Here is a 19,000-nt window from a genome sequence, read left to right on the forward strand (position 1 = left end):
ACAGTCCAGAATTTATGCCACGGTTTCAGAAATTCGCAGAAATTTTCAAAAAAACTTTTACAGATTCACATTTATTCTTATTGGCATGCGGCATAATCATAAAGTTGAAGAGAAAGCTGAATCAGGATGCGGAACGATTGCAGTAATTTTTTAATCAATTCAACGTGAAATGTCGTGTAAATACATGTAATAAGAATATTGTGTGATAGAGTCAGAAATATTTTATTTACTTTTTATATATTATATATCTTCTGAAGCTATATATTACCGCCAAACCCAATTTATATATCGTAATGAAGTTTTTGTCTTTGGGACGACCCCTCCATTTTACCTGTAAACTGTAGGTGTCATTAGTCGGTGTCGAGAGTTGTTGAAAAGGTTTATTACTACTACTACTGATAATAACTATAACTTATCAACTCTAAAGTAATGTTAAGTAGGTATGCTTTCAACAATAAAGAAAATAAACAGTAGATAACCACATGTCTGCGTTTTAATTATGAAATACATTTACTCTATCTTCATTTGATATTATGAAGTTCACCGTTCCGTTCATTCGAAAGTAATTTGCAGAGCAGAGAGTTGACCTACTAAGATATTATTGCATTTTTACTACTGATATATATGATGTTAACTTTATTATGACTTTTGTTTTTTGTATACATTGCATTGTATTGTTTATATAAAATTGAGAATGGAAATGGGGAATGTGTCAAAGAAACAACAACCCGACCGTAGAAAAAAACAACAGCAGAAGCTAGGTCACCAACAGGTCTTCAATGTAGCGAGAAATTCCCGCACCTGGAGGCGTCCTTCAGCTGGCCCCTCAACAAATATATACTAGTTCAGTGATAATGAACGCCATACTAATTTCTAAATTGTACACAAGAAACTTAAATTAAAATAATACAAGACTAATAAAGGCCAGATGCACCTGACTTGGGACAGGCGCAAAAATACGGCGGGGTTACATATGTTTGTGAGATCTCAACCCTCCCCTATACCTCTAGCCAATATAGAAAAGTAAACGCATAACAATACGCACATTAAAATTCAGTTCAAGAGAAGTCAAAGTCTGATGTCAGAAGATGTAACCAAAGAAAATAAACAAAATGACAATAATACATAAATAACAACAACTGACATGCCAGCTCCAGACTTCAATTAAACTGACTGAAAGATTATGATTTCATCATATGAACATCAGGCCCAATCCTTCAAGTTATGGGTTTAATGTCATACCATCATAACATATATGAGAAGAATATAACCCGTATATGCCTTCAATCCCTAGTGTTATAGATTTGCATTTCATTAATAAATTGATAAAGCCTTTTTGTGCTTCTTTGTTACATATTTGTTGTAATTAAAGTGATTAAGGCCGAGTTCACACCAAACGCCGTGTACAATAAACATGTTTACAATTAGTTTACTGTAATGGACACTGGTTTCACATTAAATTTGTTCACATCTATACACCTTGTTTAATTACCTGTACATAAGATTTGTTCACACTTGTAAACTATATGTCATTTAAATGTTAATTACGTAGAACTGAATTCAAAGTTTTTGGACGATTTTTCTAGCAGTAAGGGAACGACCATTTGACTTCAAAAGGGGAGGGGGATGGAAATATTCCGATCTCCAATTTAATAATAAAAAAAAAATATAGATGATAAAACAAATATTCTGCATCAAGAGTTTCCCCATACATTATAGTGTTAAATATTGGAAAAAAAGTATTTGATCACCAGCATCGAAAAAAAGGAATAAATACGTACTCGCGAAAAAAATCTGACCAAAAAAACCCACCCCCCCTTTTTTTAGGCTAAGTGGTTGCTACTTTATGAAAGCCATTTTTATAATTTGCAGTAGTTTGAATATACTAGATATGTCTCGATTACACATTAGAAAACGTTAGCTGCAGCAGCGTGCTTACAGCCGAAAAAAGGATGGAGATATTAGGGATCACTACATTTTTATCTTTTCTGTTTGTTTCAAATGGTATTTCTTCTCCACGGAGTATTTGGTAAAGGAATAGGGTAACGTTTTTTTTTTAAATTTAAGTGTTATTTAACGGATCTGAGATACTAGACAAACATATCATTTACCTCACACTTTTTTTAGTCATGCATTTATGCGTGAATCGTTGTTTGAGTAAAGACCAGTGGCGAATATTTCTGTGTACGTCAAGTCGATTCGGGAAGACCTTTTCAAATGAATAAGCCAGCAACTATTTATTTCTTTTTTAAGGGGGAGTGGGGGGGGGGGGGGTCGTGGGCCATAGATTTGTTCAGGACAAATTTTGGTGACAAGTCGAAATCATTTTTGCATTATATATAGTGGCAGCTGAGGGTGAAACAAACATTTTTTTTTCAGGTCCAAAAACCGGAAACTTTTTTTTTTTTTTTTTTCAAAAACAAAATCCATAGTCCACCACCCTCAAACTCCCTGCATTTATGTTTTATACTCAACTATAATAGCCCCCCCCCCGAAAATCAATTGGTTGCTGCCTTATGGGTTCGGCAATGATTCTGCTTTGAGTCTTGATCAGGGGTCAATAAAGTACGGTAATTTTTTTTAACAAAAAAAAACCTGTACTGATTATCAAAAAAATATAAATTTTACTCAAATAAAGTTTCCTCCTTAAATATATACAAGGTTAAACTAATGTTCTAAATGCCTAGTTTTGTGTACACTTAACCTACACAAGGCCTACATTGAGTATCGACTGTGTGTAGATAAAACATGATTTAAACTACATGTAAACATTGAGTTTTATCAATGGGAACGCAACTGTGTTTAGTTTACGTGTGAGTTACATTAACACAACACCGAATTTAGGTCAATGTGAACACGGCCTAAGATTATAACACAATGTTGACTGCTGTACCCCTATTTGTGGCATTTTTACCTATTATGTCTGTTTGTTTTGTTCACACATCGTTGTGAACATTACGGAATTTGATACGACTGAAATAGAAGTGAGAGGTTTAGCTAGCTTTAAAAACAGATTAATCCAACATGCCGGTACCAAGTCAGGAATATGTCAGTTGTTATTCTTTCGTTTGATGTGTTTGAGTTTTTGATTTTTGCCATTTAATTATTGACTTTCCGTTTTCAATTTTCCTCGGGGTAATTTTTGTAAAATTATTTTTTACGTTTTTGTCGATATATATCTGTATTTTTTATTCCTACTGCACATTTTATTTACGTCATCTTAGTATGAAAATACGAAGGCATGTACAACAGCTTGGATTTTTTGTTTGCAGCAAAATAGCAAATCGCCATCAAAGTTTAGATAAAGACACCGCATTACGTGCTATATTGATAATGATCACATACAAAGTATACGACAACTTCACTGAAATTAATTAAACTGTGAGATTTGTCTGCAAATTATGCAATCATTTTTTGGGTAGCTTGGTGCTATTTCGACCATACTGGGAAATTCGACCGGCAGTTAATTAATAATATCTGATGGAAATTTTCTTTTTTTTGTGTTTTGTTATAAACATGTTACCAAAGAATCAATTCACATTCTCTCAATTGAACTGAATTTTACATGAACATCAATACTTGTCTCTATAAATATATATATATATAATCAATACAATTTCATGTGTACATTTACACAATTTATATAAATCGATTTTTTAACGGTTTTAAGTCATAATAGAACAAAAAACTTGCATATAAATTGTCATTTGAAGAGAAAAACAATTAGCCCAAATTATTTCGAGACGATTTATGTTTCAAAAAACCTTACGAATAAAAGAAGGTTATATGTTCATTTTAATAAGATTATAAATTTGTATTATATCACATATACTGTGGATTCATTTATTTTCGCCGGTATCAATTTTCGTGGATTGAGGAAAACTTTCGTGTTTTGCCGATTTCTGTGTACAAACGTATAGACAATTTTCAATTCGTTGAACATATGAATTCGTGGTTCACTTGTACCCACGAAAGCCACGAAAATTGGTATCCAACGAATCATAAAGAATCCACAGTATTGTTGTAAATTACACTATCAAAAGGACAAACCATTAATACCATATAACTTAAGACAATTGGTGACTTGGGACAAACACATTAGCATATAGCGTGATAACGTGACACAAATCATTCTTAAAATAAAAATACTGTGGATTCATTATTATTCGTTGGATACCAATTTTCGTGGATTTCGTTGGCACAGTCAAACCACGAAATTCAATATTCAACGAATGATAATTTTTCTATAGGTTTGAATGCAGACTTCAGCAAAACCACGAAATTAAATATCCACGAATATACAAGTTTTTCTAAATCCACGAAAATTGGTACCAACGAAAATAAATGAATCCACAGTACCAGAGACTAACGAACGTCGATGTGAGAGACTAGAGGGTACCATACGGTCTTAAGAAATGAGTGATATGCACGAAAACATGATCACTCTAATTATACAACTTAATACTTGTCTATTTCATAAGGTCAAATGATCAATTATGCTAATCTGGATTCATTTTTTAAAAGGTATACATTTTTGTTGATTGAGGAAACATTTTATTTTCGGAGGCAGTTGAATTCGTGGTTTTGTCAAAGTTTAATGTGTTTCATACTAACATTTGTGATTAAAATTTAAACACGACACAGATTTTAACGTTATTTTTGTAATAATACATTTACACCAGGCCACGATCGCACTTCGATCTCTGAAAAAAATTGTGTAGATCGCTGTAAGGTCGTGGTACGTTAATTGTGAGGTCTTCATAATGATGATGAGCGTGACCAACTTTGTCCATGTTCAAAACAATCGTGATGCTGTCGTGGTGAAATCAGGTCATAGTAGAATTATAGTGAGAGCGCATTTAGGTCGTTGTAAGATCGCAAAGGTCGCTGTACCATCGTAGCGTCAGCGTAGCGAAAGCCCGATTCTAGTCGGAGAAACTGCGCTGCGATTTTACAGCGACGTTACTACTACCTCCTTGCGACCATCACGTTCTAACCACGACCCAACCACGCTTCTACTCCGACTATATCAGATTTATACCACGCTTGTCAATACCAAAGTACGATTCTGACACGTTCATGCCGTCTTCACCACGCTTTTCTTACGACTTGACTGCGTTCGTGCTACGACAATTTCGAGTTCAAGTCATGCATATTGTTATTGTCACATAAAATATATAGAATCTCTAGGTTTTATTTGAAACATCAATTTCAATTGAACCATGGAAACACAATATTGACAAAGACACTAAATCTTAACGACCAGACCTTGATATTGTTATTGAGAGAGCTAAGAGCAAGAATAAGAAGAAATTTTAGATAGCGTACGTCCTGTTGGGTTCAGTCTTGGCTATAAACCAAATGGAGACTTCTGATTAGTCATCACTACTACCGTTCACTAAAACATCGTTATTTGATCTTTATGGACCAGCAATATGTTGTGATTTAGGTTTGATTGCTCGATCCAATATCTATACTGGACCAGTATCAGTATAACATACCCCTCTGCCTACGTATTAGTAAGAAAAAGAAGTAATGGAACAGTACTTATATGGAACACAAAGTTGACATTTTTCCTGAGAGCGAAGTAACATCGCAAAATGAACGTAGTATGATCGTGGTAAGAGCGTGCAATAATCGCAATAGAGGCGTGGTAAGATCGTATTGCAATCGGATAAATCGGTGTATTGTCGAAGCGAGGACGTGACGAGGGTAGTAAGATCGTCATCATTGTAGTGAGGTCGCAGAATGAGCGTGGTTAGAACGTGGTATAAGCGTAGCGGGGTCGTTGTATAGGCGTAATGAAGACGTAGTAGCATCGTGGAAACATAGAACATTTCATTTTCATGCCACTCATGCAGCGACCTCACCATGATCTGAGTTTAGTTTAGACTGCAGCGATCGTGATGCGATCGTTGTCTATAGATATAGGAAGATGTGGTGTGAGTGCCAATGAGACAACTCTCCATCCAAATAACAATTTAAAAAGTAAACCATTATAGGTTAAAGTACGGCCTTCAACACGGAGCCTTGGTTCACACCGAACAACAAGCTATAAAGGGCCCCAAAATTACTAGTGTAAAACCATTCAAACGGGAAAACCAATATAAATCTATATAAACAAAACGAGAAACGAGAAACACGTATATATTACATAAACAAACGACAACTACTGTACATCCGATTCCTGACTTAGGACAGGTGCAAACATTTGCAGCGGGATTAAACGTTTTTTTCTAGAACTTAAAGTTATAATATATATACAGCTACTTAAGGTAACAAAGATTCCAATCACTAACCTTTGAAATGCTGTAACTTAGTTATGAATGCATAGAAAATAATATAAGAGGTATATATAGATAGATAAATGATTAATCTTTTAAATGAATGCAATATTTTTATTATGCAATCATTATGTAATCAATTATTATGTAATTAGTGGCAAAATCCGGGTAAGTTCACTTGAATGAATTTAGTTCTATCATCTCTTTAACTATACAGAAAATTTTAACGAAATCTTAATCAACACATCATGGGCTTCAAAAGGGTGTCTCAGATTGACTCTATGGTTATCCATTCTCTCAAAAATCTCTAATTAGTGTAACATCCTAACCACATAAAAGAAGATAATGTTTAATTAGGTGTAAAATTTGTTCTATACATTCTATCTAAAATCTGAGACACCCTTTTGTAGATAATGGCCATAAGAACAGCATATAATAAAATCAACCCTCTAGGGATACCTATGCAGAAGTTAATATCATTTGAAAGTGGAAATTTGGTGAAAAATATTTTAGACACAGTTAACATTATAATTGGTTACATAATTGTTGCATAATACTAACATTGCATTAATTTGAAAGAGTAATCTGTTAGCTATCCAAAAATACCACTTTTATAAATTTTCAAGCATTATTAGAAAGTTATAGCATTTTAAAACTTGAGAGTTGGAGTTATAAATCTTTGTATTGTGCTACCTTAAGTACAAGAAATTTTGACATACAGTTCTAAAGATGCATATCTTATGTACGTCTGTAAAGCTGTATATATACTGCACAGCTGTCAAGCTGTATAAACTGTACATCTGTAAAGCTGTATATAAACTGTACATAATTAAAGCTGTATATAAACTGCAACAGATGTACAGTTTATACACAGCTTTGAACTGTACATCAAGATTACTTGTACTATAGTAGCTGTGTATACATGTGCCATTCAGTAATTTTTCAGTTTTTAGTAGCTGTTACTCCTGAATTATCGTGTCAAATCAAAGATGTAATAACAGTAATGTATTTGTTTATTAACACGGCACACTTTTAATTTGCAAAACACTCATTTGCAAATTTGCCGCCGCCTCAAATAAGAGCTACAGTGTCATGTATATAACCAAAATGTGCGGGATTACATGGGTTTCAATAATTTCATTGGTTTTCTACTGTTACTATAATATTTATTTTGCTATTTGATTTATAAAAACATTGGATTTTCAATATCCCATGGGACAAGTTTAGTTTACTGATCTATTTTCTTTATTGATTCATTTGATATGTATTTACTGTTCCTTTGAGTTCGGTATTTAAAAAAAAAAAATTTGGTCAAAATGACAGTTCTATTGTATTATTTTATGCACAACAAAATATCTCAATATTTATTATTATCATTTCCCTATTTTTTGTTTTATTTTAAGAATCGGATACTTATCTCCTTACATAATGGGTGATAAATCCAGAAATACCAGAAACTAGTAACATAGCAGTGTTGTACTAGTGAAAAGACTCCATTCTGCTGCGACGTTGAAAATAAAACAGACATTGCATAATCGAGTATGGTTTAAAATAAAACAGACATTGCATAATCGAGTATGGTTTAAAATAAAACAGACATTGCATAATCGAGTATGGTTGAAAATAAAACAGACATTGCAAAATCGAGTATGGTTGAAAATAAAACAGACATTGCATAATCGAGTATGGTTAAAAATAAAACAGACATTGCATAATCGAGTATGGTTGAAAATAAAACAGACATTGCATAATCGAGTATGGTTGAAAATAAAACAGACATTGCATAATTGAGTATGGTTGAAAATAAAACAGGCATTGCATAATCGAGTATGGTTGAAAATAAAACAGACATTGTATGGTTGAAAACTTTCCTTCTCAATCTGTTTCGGTTCATATGAAATTGAAGTTTTCAAAATGATAAGACGTTTTCACGTAGTTTGCATGATATGGTGGGCCAATTCCAATGCGAGGGAAATTATATATTAAAAACTCTGATCCTGGATTATCAATTTTAAAAAAGAGGAATGATTATTTCCTGTCGGTTTATTTGATGTACAAATGGGTTCATTCAACCTATGCCAACATTTTGAAATTTAGGTATAAAATAAAAATAGAGGCCAATCAATTTACAATCAGTTTAAAATTGGCATTAATTGTACACAAGACTACTTTTGTTACTTGTAATAGTCAAAATAAAGGCAACTCTATATGTGTTGCTGATATCTTTGTTTTAGAAATTAACATAACAAAACGATTGCTTAACGTCCAGTTGTAAATATTTCATGCATGTTCATGATATACCAGTATCATTTGAATATAAATATAAAACTCCTTTTGAAATAGGATGGAAAACGCTGAGTTATACTTTTACCTTATATTTGCATTGGTATTATTTTGGTTTCACATTGGAAGGGAAAAATCTTTAATTTACTAAAATTTGGTAAGTGACCTTTCGTGAGCTTTTGCAGTCTTATATAAAAAGAAAATGGATGTGATTGGGGAACATATTTTACCCTGTAACATAGGGGAAAAGACATGGAATCTGAATATCTGACAAAAATTCCCAAACAAGTACATCCTAAATACAATTTTTAGCTTGGATACCCAGCAACAAGTCATTAGTGAGCAAATCTTGTATATTATAAAAATCCTGTATATTTTTTTCTTTTTATTCAATTCTTTTGAATTTTGAATTTTGGATTTATTCATTCGTGTATTATTTTTTATTTAAATTGAATATCTAGAACAACAAATATTTGGAAGTATTTAACCAAACATATATCAACATAATTCATAATAAGTATTCTACTGTTGTTTTCCTCTGAAGGAGTAATTTTGAATGATTTAAAATACTGACCGTATTTAACAGGTAATTAATCATTTATCGTTATAACAACACATATTGTATTTTGTTTATAGGCATATGTTGAATATATATTTTTCAAATGTTGGCATAGGTTGAAGACACCGTACAAATGATCTACCACTAGTTTTAACATATTTACCTTCTAGTAGTATTATGTTTGCTTTGTTCGCACATTGTTGTCAATACAAGGGAATTTACAATGTACGTGGCTGTCATTCAAGTGAAATATTTAGCTAGTCATTATACCAGGTTAATCCATCATTTTCTACATAAGGAAATGCCTGTTCCAAGAGATGAATATGACAGTTGTTTTCCATTTGTTTGAAATGCGTTTGATTTTTTTTTTTTATGTTTTCATTTGTAAAGGAACTATCCGTTTTTAATTTTTCCTAGGAGTTTTTTTTTGTGATTTCATTTTTCACACTCTCTAAAATAAAAGACAAATATTGATAATGTATTTTTGTATTAGCTGTTTCTTTCTTTCTTTAATTATTTATTATATATTCAGACAGAATGTTTTAAGATAATATGTCAATTTTCATTATTGTTTGGTCTTAAACAATTTTGAGAGGTAAACATTTTTCATATTTTTTTTTCTCTGAATTTTGCTCATCCAATTTCTTCATTATTACGAATCTATAAACAGCTGTCATACACGTTAGAGGTTTAGCTAGCTATAAAACCAGGTTTAGCCCATCATTTTCTTAAAACAGTTCCTGTACAAAGTCAGGAATATGGCAGTAGTTTTTCGCTCGTTCCGTTACCTAATCGCCAAAAATTTAATATGTTTTTTGAGTTTTGACATTTTTGAATTTCCATTGTATGGTAGTTCCGTTCTTTGTAATACACATACACTAAAATATACACAATAAAGCTAAACTAAATATGTACTATTGACATGTTATAGCAATGTAGTTAGTGAATTTCGTGTACATCTGAAGATATATATTACTTTTGAATACCTCGGGGATTAAACTTTGAACTCAATCCAGGATCATATGTTTTAAAAAGCAACCTTCAGAAATCATTGAGAGTATTCCCAAGCTAAGGATAGAGTGCTACAATTTTATTAGTTAAGATGTTGAAACAATGTTGCTTTACTTTTTATCGGTTATGGATATAAAGCTAAATATAATATGACGTTGGCATTTGTTTTTGTATTGACAAATTGAAGTAGGTTCTTAATTCTATCGGAATTGAAGACTTGATCACTTTGATAGGCCACTAGTCTCGATACCACATGTTAAGATATTCAGTAAGATAAGTTCGCTTTATCCCATATGGAATTTACTGACACCATATATATCGTATTAGGTCACTAACACACTATGTAACTTATATTATCTTACCTCCAATAAATTTATTGGGATATGATTGGTTAATGGACTACACGTGGTGACTATGTAAATTTTATATAGGGTGTCACATGGTTAGTTACCATATAGGTGTAGCAACCATATGGGGTTAGTAAGAAGTTACTCCCCTTTCAAAACAAAAAAGAAGCCACAAACCTTTATGAAAACTACACGGTGTTGAGGGAAAATCTGAAAGGATTCAGCAGACGACGAAATGACGATGAAAGGTTGAAATAAGTTCATAAAACTTAATTAAAGCTAACAAGTTGTTACTGTTGGCATTATGGAGTTACTTACCTTTCAAAATAAAACAAAAAAGAAATCTGAAAGGATTCAACAAACGAAGAAACGAATCCATGTTATACACGATTTAAATAAATTCATATAATAAATTTAAAACTAAAAAGTTGTTATAGTTGGCATTTTTTTCGTATAGACAAATGCCATTGGAAGTATAGGATCTTAATACCAAATATTGAAGACTTGGTCACTTTGATAGGCCGCTAGTAAAAATACCACATGTGTAGATAGTCGGGAAGATAAATTCGTTACACGGTGTGCTAGTGACCTAATACGAGATATATGGGGTCAGTAAATTCCATATGGGGATTCGAGCTTCGCTCTCACCCCATATGGAATTTACTGACCCCGTATAGCTCGTATTAGGTAACTTACACACCATGTAACTAATAAAATCAGAGTGTTGATTGAAATAAAAATTGATATTCCAATAATGACAACACTACCAAGATAAAAGTTAATGATACGAATTTGCTGACTTTGCGCGGCATAGAATATAATAACAGAGACATAGAAAACCTGTGTATTAAATGTCTCTGATAATATTAAGCAAAACACAATTCAGTAACCATGCGTTAAAAACATTATATTACGACAGAGGAGAGAAGCAGTATACAAAGAGGGATAACTCTTAATTTTTCTACAACTCATCTGAAATACTCATGAATATGTTTCCTGGTTATTTGTTTTCGATGTGTCCCTCCTTTTCTATTTTAAATGTGTCTATGTTTTTTTATTTTCGTTTCTCAATGTGTCTCTTCGTTTCTATTTCCGATGTGTCTCTTCGTTTCTATTTCCGATGTGTCTCCATGTTTCCATTCTCAATGTGATTTCCCATTTCTATTCTCTATGAGTGTTCAGGTTTCTGTTTTTTTATTCTAATATTTAAAAATTCCATGAACGAGGGTCTTGTTGAGGAGTCTTTCATTTCTGTATAAGATCAATATACTCTCTATATTATTTATTTTTGCATTTATTGTTGCATCCATTTTCTACATTTTTTTCTCTCTATTCTTTATCCTTTTGGCCCATTATTCTCTATTTTGTAAACCCTATCCCACCTTTATAAATGTTTAATCACTGAACGTTAGATAGAATACATAGTTAAGCTAGCAATGTTTAGAAATCGAAATAGATAAGTACACTGATCTACACTAGCTTTCGTTTGATGTGTTTGAGCTTTTGATTTTGCCATTTGATTAGGGACTTTCCTCGGAGTTCAGTATTTTTGTGATTTTACTTTTTTTCCACGGAATTCTTTTCAATTCATAGCCATTCTTAAACTTTTCTTCAATATTTACTTAAATAAAACACACATTATCTTTTCCTTGAGGGTTCTATGAGGTTCTTTTAGTATTATGGCTTATTTCGAAATTGAAGTCTGAAGATTAATTAAAAGAAATATGGCAAAGTTAGAGTATTTATAAAAAAAAGTATAAAAGGACGTGCTTAAGTAGAATCTGCTGAAATTGAGTTTTGTGTTATCAAGATGTCTTTAAATTTGTAATAGTACCTATTACATGGAGCAAAATAACATTTTTTTTTATTTAAGCTAATATCTATAAAATTGAGATTGAAAATGGGGAATATGCAAAAGAGACAAAAATCCGACCAAAATGAAGAAAAATGAGCCAAAGGCCAACAATAGGTCTTCAAAACAGCTAAACTCCAAAACATATAATGATTTTTTTTTATCAATGTTGAAAGAATTAAAATTTAATATATGATGTAAACTTTATACTCGAATTCCAAGCGGTTTATGTAACTTTAAGTTTTTACCGTGGGTCATGAAACAAATACACGGGAAAAGTGAGCCTACCTTTTTGATCTGTATAGAGTAGTGTAACCAGTGCGACCACTTACAGTTTACAATACCTATACAAGAGTGTGCAACGGAAAGGTTTACAATATCTATACAAGAGTGTGCAACGGAAAGATTTTCTATAAATATTTTATTTAATAGTCAATTAAATGTTTATTATCGGTTCGTTTGCCTCTGTTCCTAGGCCAGTATTATAACGGGTTAGTGTTCTGCATTTTTATGATTTTTATAATAGACACAAATGATCCTAAATTTGATCTTTCGTGATCTCTACTATCGATAATCCTGATGTTTAATAATGTTTGATCAATTTTGTGAGCCATTGCGTTTATTTGCTAATTAGAAAAAAATATTAGTTCTATATTTATATTCTTTTCATTCAATCAGAACTATAAAATAATTATAGAAAATATTTCACGTGTTGTTTGGGATATTTTTGTTCTGCGTACATCTATCCATTTTAAACAAAGAGTTTCATTGTTGGTTATCAGTGGCAAATATTTCATAGCCTATTAGCTGTTTTCGAGTGTCACTGGTGAGTCTTTTGTAGATTGAAAGCGTCTGGTGTACAAATTGCAATCCTGATATATATGAAGATATATAAAAAGAAGATGTGGTATGATTGCCAATGAGACAACTCTCCACAAGAGATCAAAATGACAAAGAAATTTACAACTTTAGGTCACCATACGGCTTTTAACAATGGGCAAAGCCCATACCTCATAGTCAGCTATAAAAGACCCCGAAATGACAATGTAAAACAAATCAAACATGAAAATCAACGGCCTAATTTATTTACTAAAAATGAACGAAAATCAAATATGTAACACATAAACAAACGACAACCACTGAATTACAGGCTACTGACTTGGGACAGGCACACACATAGAGAATGTAAGAGTTTATTTATCCTATATCATCCGTAAGTAATCAGATACACTAAACAAAAACAACGTTTTCGGGGTGAATGATGAATCAATCAATAACATATAGGACTAGTGAAGTGGTTTACACTTGACAAAAACTTCCGTTCTTCTCTATCGCCAAAAATATACCATACAAGTGTCTTATTCATATCTTTCACGTCAGGTTTTAATCCGGTTACATGTACTCAGTGGCACATGACAATTATTACTATTAAGAAAGCTACGAAATTTTTCCGAATCTTAAATCCCAACACGCCACGAATTTTCTATCGAATGTCAAATACTACACTCGCCATTCTATTTCTCAAGCACCTTTTTGTTGTCAATTTTAGAAATTAATTTTGCACCTTTTCCATTCAGTATCTCTATTGCGCCTTTTTGTGTGTTAGTAAAATTAAATAACACAATTTTATCAGACCACCAATTCAAAGTCCCTATCTATTTAACCACATTTTGCAATTTTTAAAGCTTTATAAATATTTTAACTTCAGCTTAACTTTTTAGAAACCAGGTATTTCCTGTATTGTGCATGTACCACTTTTCTACATGCCAATTTTCATAGTCTTATATTGAAAAAAATCCATTTTGGAAGCCAACCTTATAATACTAAAAATAGCCCCCGGGTTTTCTTGAAATGTTAAGATTTTATACTATGGAGCGCATTAATCCTCAATGTTTTATGCAAACTCTTAGACAACTAATTTTGACTCAAAATGGTCTTTATGTATTTCTCTTCAACCAAAAGTTTTATTTCTGCAAATTCTATGGTTAGTTTAAGTAAAGTTTAACAAAGACACCAGAAGCACTATGTTTGAGAGTAGGGCTACTTTTAATTGGAGTGGTCTTCAACAAAATTCATGTTTTAAATTGTCACTTTCTATTTTATCATCATTAACCATCACTCTTATTATTTATTCGGCTGTTTGGATATCTAATTTCGTTAGTTCACTAATTATGGTGGGTGTTATATTGCATTATAAGATGATGAAGATATTGATGGATGGCTGTTTAACGTCCAGCGGCAAATTAAATGCATATTCAGGATAATATCATAAAAACCAACGTTCTAATAAGCATTCACTGACATGCAATCGATATTAATAACAAACTCAAAACATGTGTTTAAGATTTTTTATTCATTAATTTTTTATAGATGTTTAAAAAATGTTTACGAAATTTCAAATCAAATGAAATATACAACAAAGAATTAGCAACTTTGTTGATTAAGTAAAGGCGTAGACCAATAAGATAAATTGGATAAAATGGCGTCGATGTCAGACTCTCTTCATATGAGGGATTTGCACAATATACAATCAAAATAATTATATACGGAAGAAAACTAAAAATAAATAATAATGTAATTGTAAATAATACTTTTGTAATCCGCTGCTCCCTATCGTTGATAAACGTTTTTGTTTTCCGCATTATTGTGCCTCGTTTTGGCAAAGTTTTCATTTCATATGTAGAATTCGAATCAGTGATTTTATTTTCGTTCTGAGTTGGACACTTATCTACTCCTTCTCCGATTTGTTGAATTTCTTTGTAGCTGTCATACGAAGTTTTGTTTTCTTCTGAATTAAGACCTTTTCCGTCGATTTTGTTATCGAAAGAGGCAGTGCAGCTGCACTCAGTAATACCGGTTTCGTCTAACGATGTCCTCACATTTTCGCAAAATGGTTGTATTGTCAGAAAATCAGTGTGTTTAAAAGACAACATTTTGATAGTGTTCATTTGTTGTGGGTCTAAAACATTAAATGTTGACTTCCGGCGGATGCTTGGTTTAAAGTCCGTGATTTTGGAAAGACGAATTGGGGCAGAATGTCTAGCGTTGATTTTACATTTGTAGCCTAGATTTTGTAACGCCTTGCTGTCAGCAGAGCGAATCTGTCGACTCTTTCGTCGAATTTTTAAAGAGCCTAGAACAGAACGTCTATTTGTTGATTTCCTTCTACAATGTTTTTTTCTGATCGTCGATTGGACCTTTATTGTATGACGTCTCAAATGTAGTCCAACTAATGAGTAGAGTATTACTAATAAAAACATACATACAAGTATAACAAGCAAACCCCATGCAAAATAAGCGTATCCGATGACACTACCAACAACCTCGTCAGACCAGGTGCATTCGGAACCTTCAATCATTTGTCCAGAAACATTAAGGTGCAATGTTTTAATACCGTAAACGTACAACGCGGGCAGTGTCGCAATTATTGCAAATAGAACAACTCCAAATAATGCGTAACGGGCGTGTTTCTCCGACATCTGATTTCCATATGGTTTACATATTCTTCGGTACCTCTCGGAAGCTATCACAACAAGCATTAAGGCAGTGATCATGGCTAAACACGTGTTCAAAAATCGGAAAATTTTACAAGTAATTCCCGCGTTAAATGTATATGGGTTCAATTCATCGGCCATTTCAAACGGCATGGACATACAACAACTTAAAATATCTACAGAAGCCAGAGACAACACGAACATCCGGTATGTCGAAGATCCAAACTTCGTAATGTAAATATAAAACACGTGTAAATTTCCAAAAACACCAATAATGATCAAGATCAATATGAACATTATAATCGGAAGTCGGCGGACTGCTTCCGCTGAATTTAAACTCTGTAAGTCAATGTTTGTTATGTTGTTTGTGTAACTTGAATCATTCATTGTGAAGAATTATAACTATCCGTTCCTTGAATTAAAAACGTCTTTTATCGATATAACTGGTCTGTGTATTGAAACTAAATTTCCATGCCGTTCATTTAATATATAATGATTATCACTTATAACTCCTTGAAAAATATCAACTAATTCCGGCTTATAAAGCACACGCACAACAATGTCCTGCTAAACAAGATCTTATAATTTTTTAATATTTTAACTGAAGTTCGAATTCTTCCCTATATTTTTTTAAGATTTGTTCCTCAAAACGAATAGCTCACTCCCCTTTGTAAGTTACAGATGTGCGTATATGGTAACATTAAAGCTTTCCTTGATATTTTGTTTCGTTATTAAATTCGAAACAGACTGAGTGCTCAAAATGACGAATGACGAAATTGATTATGACAAAAGCTGTCGCATGACTTTAAATTGCACGTACATGTATTGATGTTAATCAGAAGTTCACGTTCCTAAATTCTAATTACTAATATTATAATTAGATGTTAAAAGTACACATTTGTAATCAAATCACACATATTTTACCACAATTGTGCAAACATGTTTAAATCGGAAACCGTCAAAATTAAAAGTAACTTAATCTGTCTCTTTTTCTTAAAAATACGACTCTGACTTGGGAAAGGAACATAAAAAATATGGCGGGATTTAACATGTTTTTGATCGCTCAACCCTCCACTAACCTGGGACAGTGGTGTTACAGCATTACTTTTCTTTTTATCTTTGTGGTTCGAATTAATCAATATTTTAAACACAACATACTAACGGGATAACCATGCATCCTAAAATATAACTTATTCATTTGATGTTTTTCCAATTAAAAAATCAGCAGGTTCTGAAATGTTAATTTCTAGAACTTAAAGATATAATATATATACAACTACATTTTTTTGTACTTGAGAACAAGAAATCTTGATATTCAGTTCTAAAGATGCATATCAAATGTACATACTGTAAATTCAGAAATTATTGCGAGGTTTTTATTAATGCGAATAATGCGAGCGTCGGACGATCGCAATAATTAAACCTCGCATTTTTACTTTCATTTTTCCAATGTCAATTTGTGATTGATTTATCTCCCTTTGTTCAGTGGTGTGATGTGTTTAACCTTTCACCTGGGGCATTTAAGGGTAATATGTTTTTACAACTTATTTCCGCTAATCTGTGTAATCAGTGAAGCCAGGTGACATTTTTATAACACTTCGACTTTTAATTGGTAATGTGTCTGTAATATGTTTATGATTGAACAATATTGCCGGGAACTTTTATGAATGGGATACTAGTACTAGTAATTACTTTTGAATGCTGTTCGATTATTATATAAAGTGACAAATTACGATGTTATTTTATTTTGTTAATATTGTTTGTAATTGTTCAGTGGAGCATGTGTATTTTCAGTATAAGTAAACCTTTTGAAACTTAGAAATAAAAACAAGTTATATAATACAATTTATTACAATAAATAAATAATAAATAACAAAATAACAAAGATCATCAGAAGATAATATTGTTCATAAAGCACAAGCTACTATTGTTCATTGAGCACAAGTTCAACACTACATGTAGTGATTGCGATTATCAACTTTTAATATTGTAATTTATTTTCTTTTGAAGTTAAAAATATCCTATAATTACCCAAGCCGGGCCTCGTTCTACACTAATCTTCTGCACGTGGTCGATGTTCAATTAAGTTTCTAGATCCCCAAAGTCGACATGCACAACACATAAGTTCTAGTAATGCATCTTAGTTTCTAGATCCCCTTTACAAGTTACATCAGTTAAGAATTGTGTATTCAATCACAGAAAACATACGGAAGGTAACTAAATGCATAGATTTGAACAAAGCTTTACTTTGCGAAAAGACATGTGAACATCTGTGATTTACAATAATGTTCAGCATAAAACAAATTTTTTTTTAATCGGCAAGTCGCAATAATTAAACCTCGCATTTTTGCCTGTGGTCGGCACATCGCAATAATAAATGCACGCAATAATTTCTGAATTTACAGTACCTTCTTTTATATATATATCTGTTAAGCTGTATTAAACTGTACGTCTGTAAAACTGTATATAAACTGTACATTGTTAAAGCTGTATATAAACTGCAACAGTTGTACAGTGTGTATACAGATTTACAGATGTACAGTTTATATACAGCTTTAAATGTACATCAAGATTACTTGTACTAAAGTAGCTGTGTATACATGTGCCATTCAGCCATTTTCAGTTTTCAGTAACTGTTACTACTCTATGATCGTGTCAAATCAAAGATGTAATAACAGTAATGTATTTGTTTATTATTATTTTTTAGTTTACTGAACTATTTTCTTTATTGATTCATTTATGTATTTACTGTTTCCTTTGAGTTCGATATTTTATTTTATTTTTTCATGTTTGTCAAAATGACAGTTGTATTATTTAATGCTAACCAAAATGTCCAAATAACTATTATAATATTTTCCACCATTTTTATTTATTTTAAAGCATCGGATACTTATTTCTTTATTTAATAGATGATAAATCCAGAACTACCATAAACTAGTAGCATAGCAGCATTGTCTAAAATATTTAGGATTTTGTACTAGTGAAAGGACAGAGACGTTGACGTTAAATTTATAGGCATTGTATTCTCGAGTAGGGTTAACAAATTTCCTTCTCAATCTGTTTCGGTTCATATGAAATTGAAGTTTTCAAAATGATAAATTGTTTTAAGTAGTTTGTATAAAATATTGGACTAATTTCCATGCGAGGAAAAATAACATATTAAAAACTCT

The 19,000-nt window shown here is 32.0% G+C and overlaps 1 protein-coding gene across 1 annotated transcript; it reads right to left on the bottom strand.

Annotated features, from left to right (window-relative positions):
* Window positions 1–14,875: 14,875 nt before the first annotated feature.
* LOC139504357 (neuromedin-U receptor 1-like) lies at window positions 14,876–16,221 on the bottom strand. Its single transcript, XM_071294431.1, has 2 exons — window positions 15,392–16,221; window positions 14,876–14,892 (listed from the first exon to the last, which is right to left on the bottom strand). Exons 1-2 carry the CDS (start codon window positions 16,215–16,217, stop codon window positions 14,876–14,878), a joined length of 843 nt encoding a protein of 280 aa, XP_071150532.1. The 5' UTR covers window positions 16,218–16,221.
* Between the last annotated feature and the right edge of the window lie 2,779 nt (window positions 16,222–19,000).

This window comes from Mytilus edulis, chromosome 14 (genome assembly GCF_963676685.1).
Source record: "Mytilus edulis chromosome 14, xbMytEdul2.2, whole genome shotgun sequence".
NCBI classification, from domain to species: Eukaryota; Metazoa; Mollusca; class Bivalvia; order Mytilida; family Mytilidae; genus Mytilus; species Mytilus edulis.

Excerpts from the sequence above, each read along its gene's own strand:
- LOC139504357 (XM_071294431.1), bottom strand. The coding sequence starts at position 16,217 with ATGAATGATTCAAGTTACACAAACAACATAACAAACATTGACTTACAG.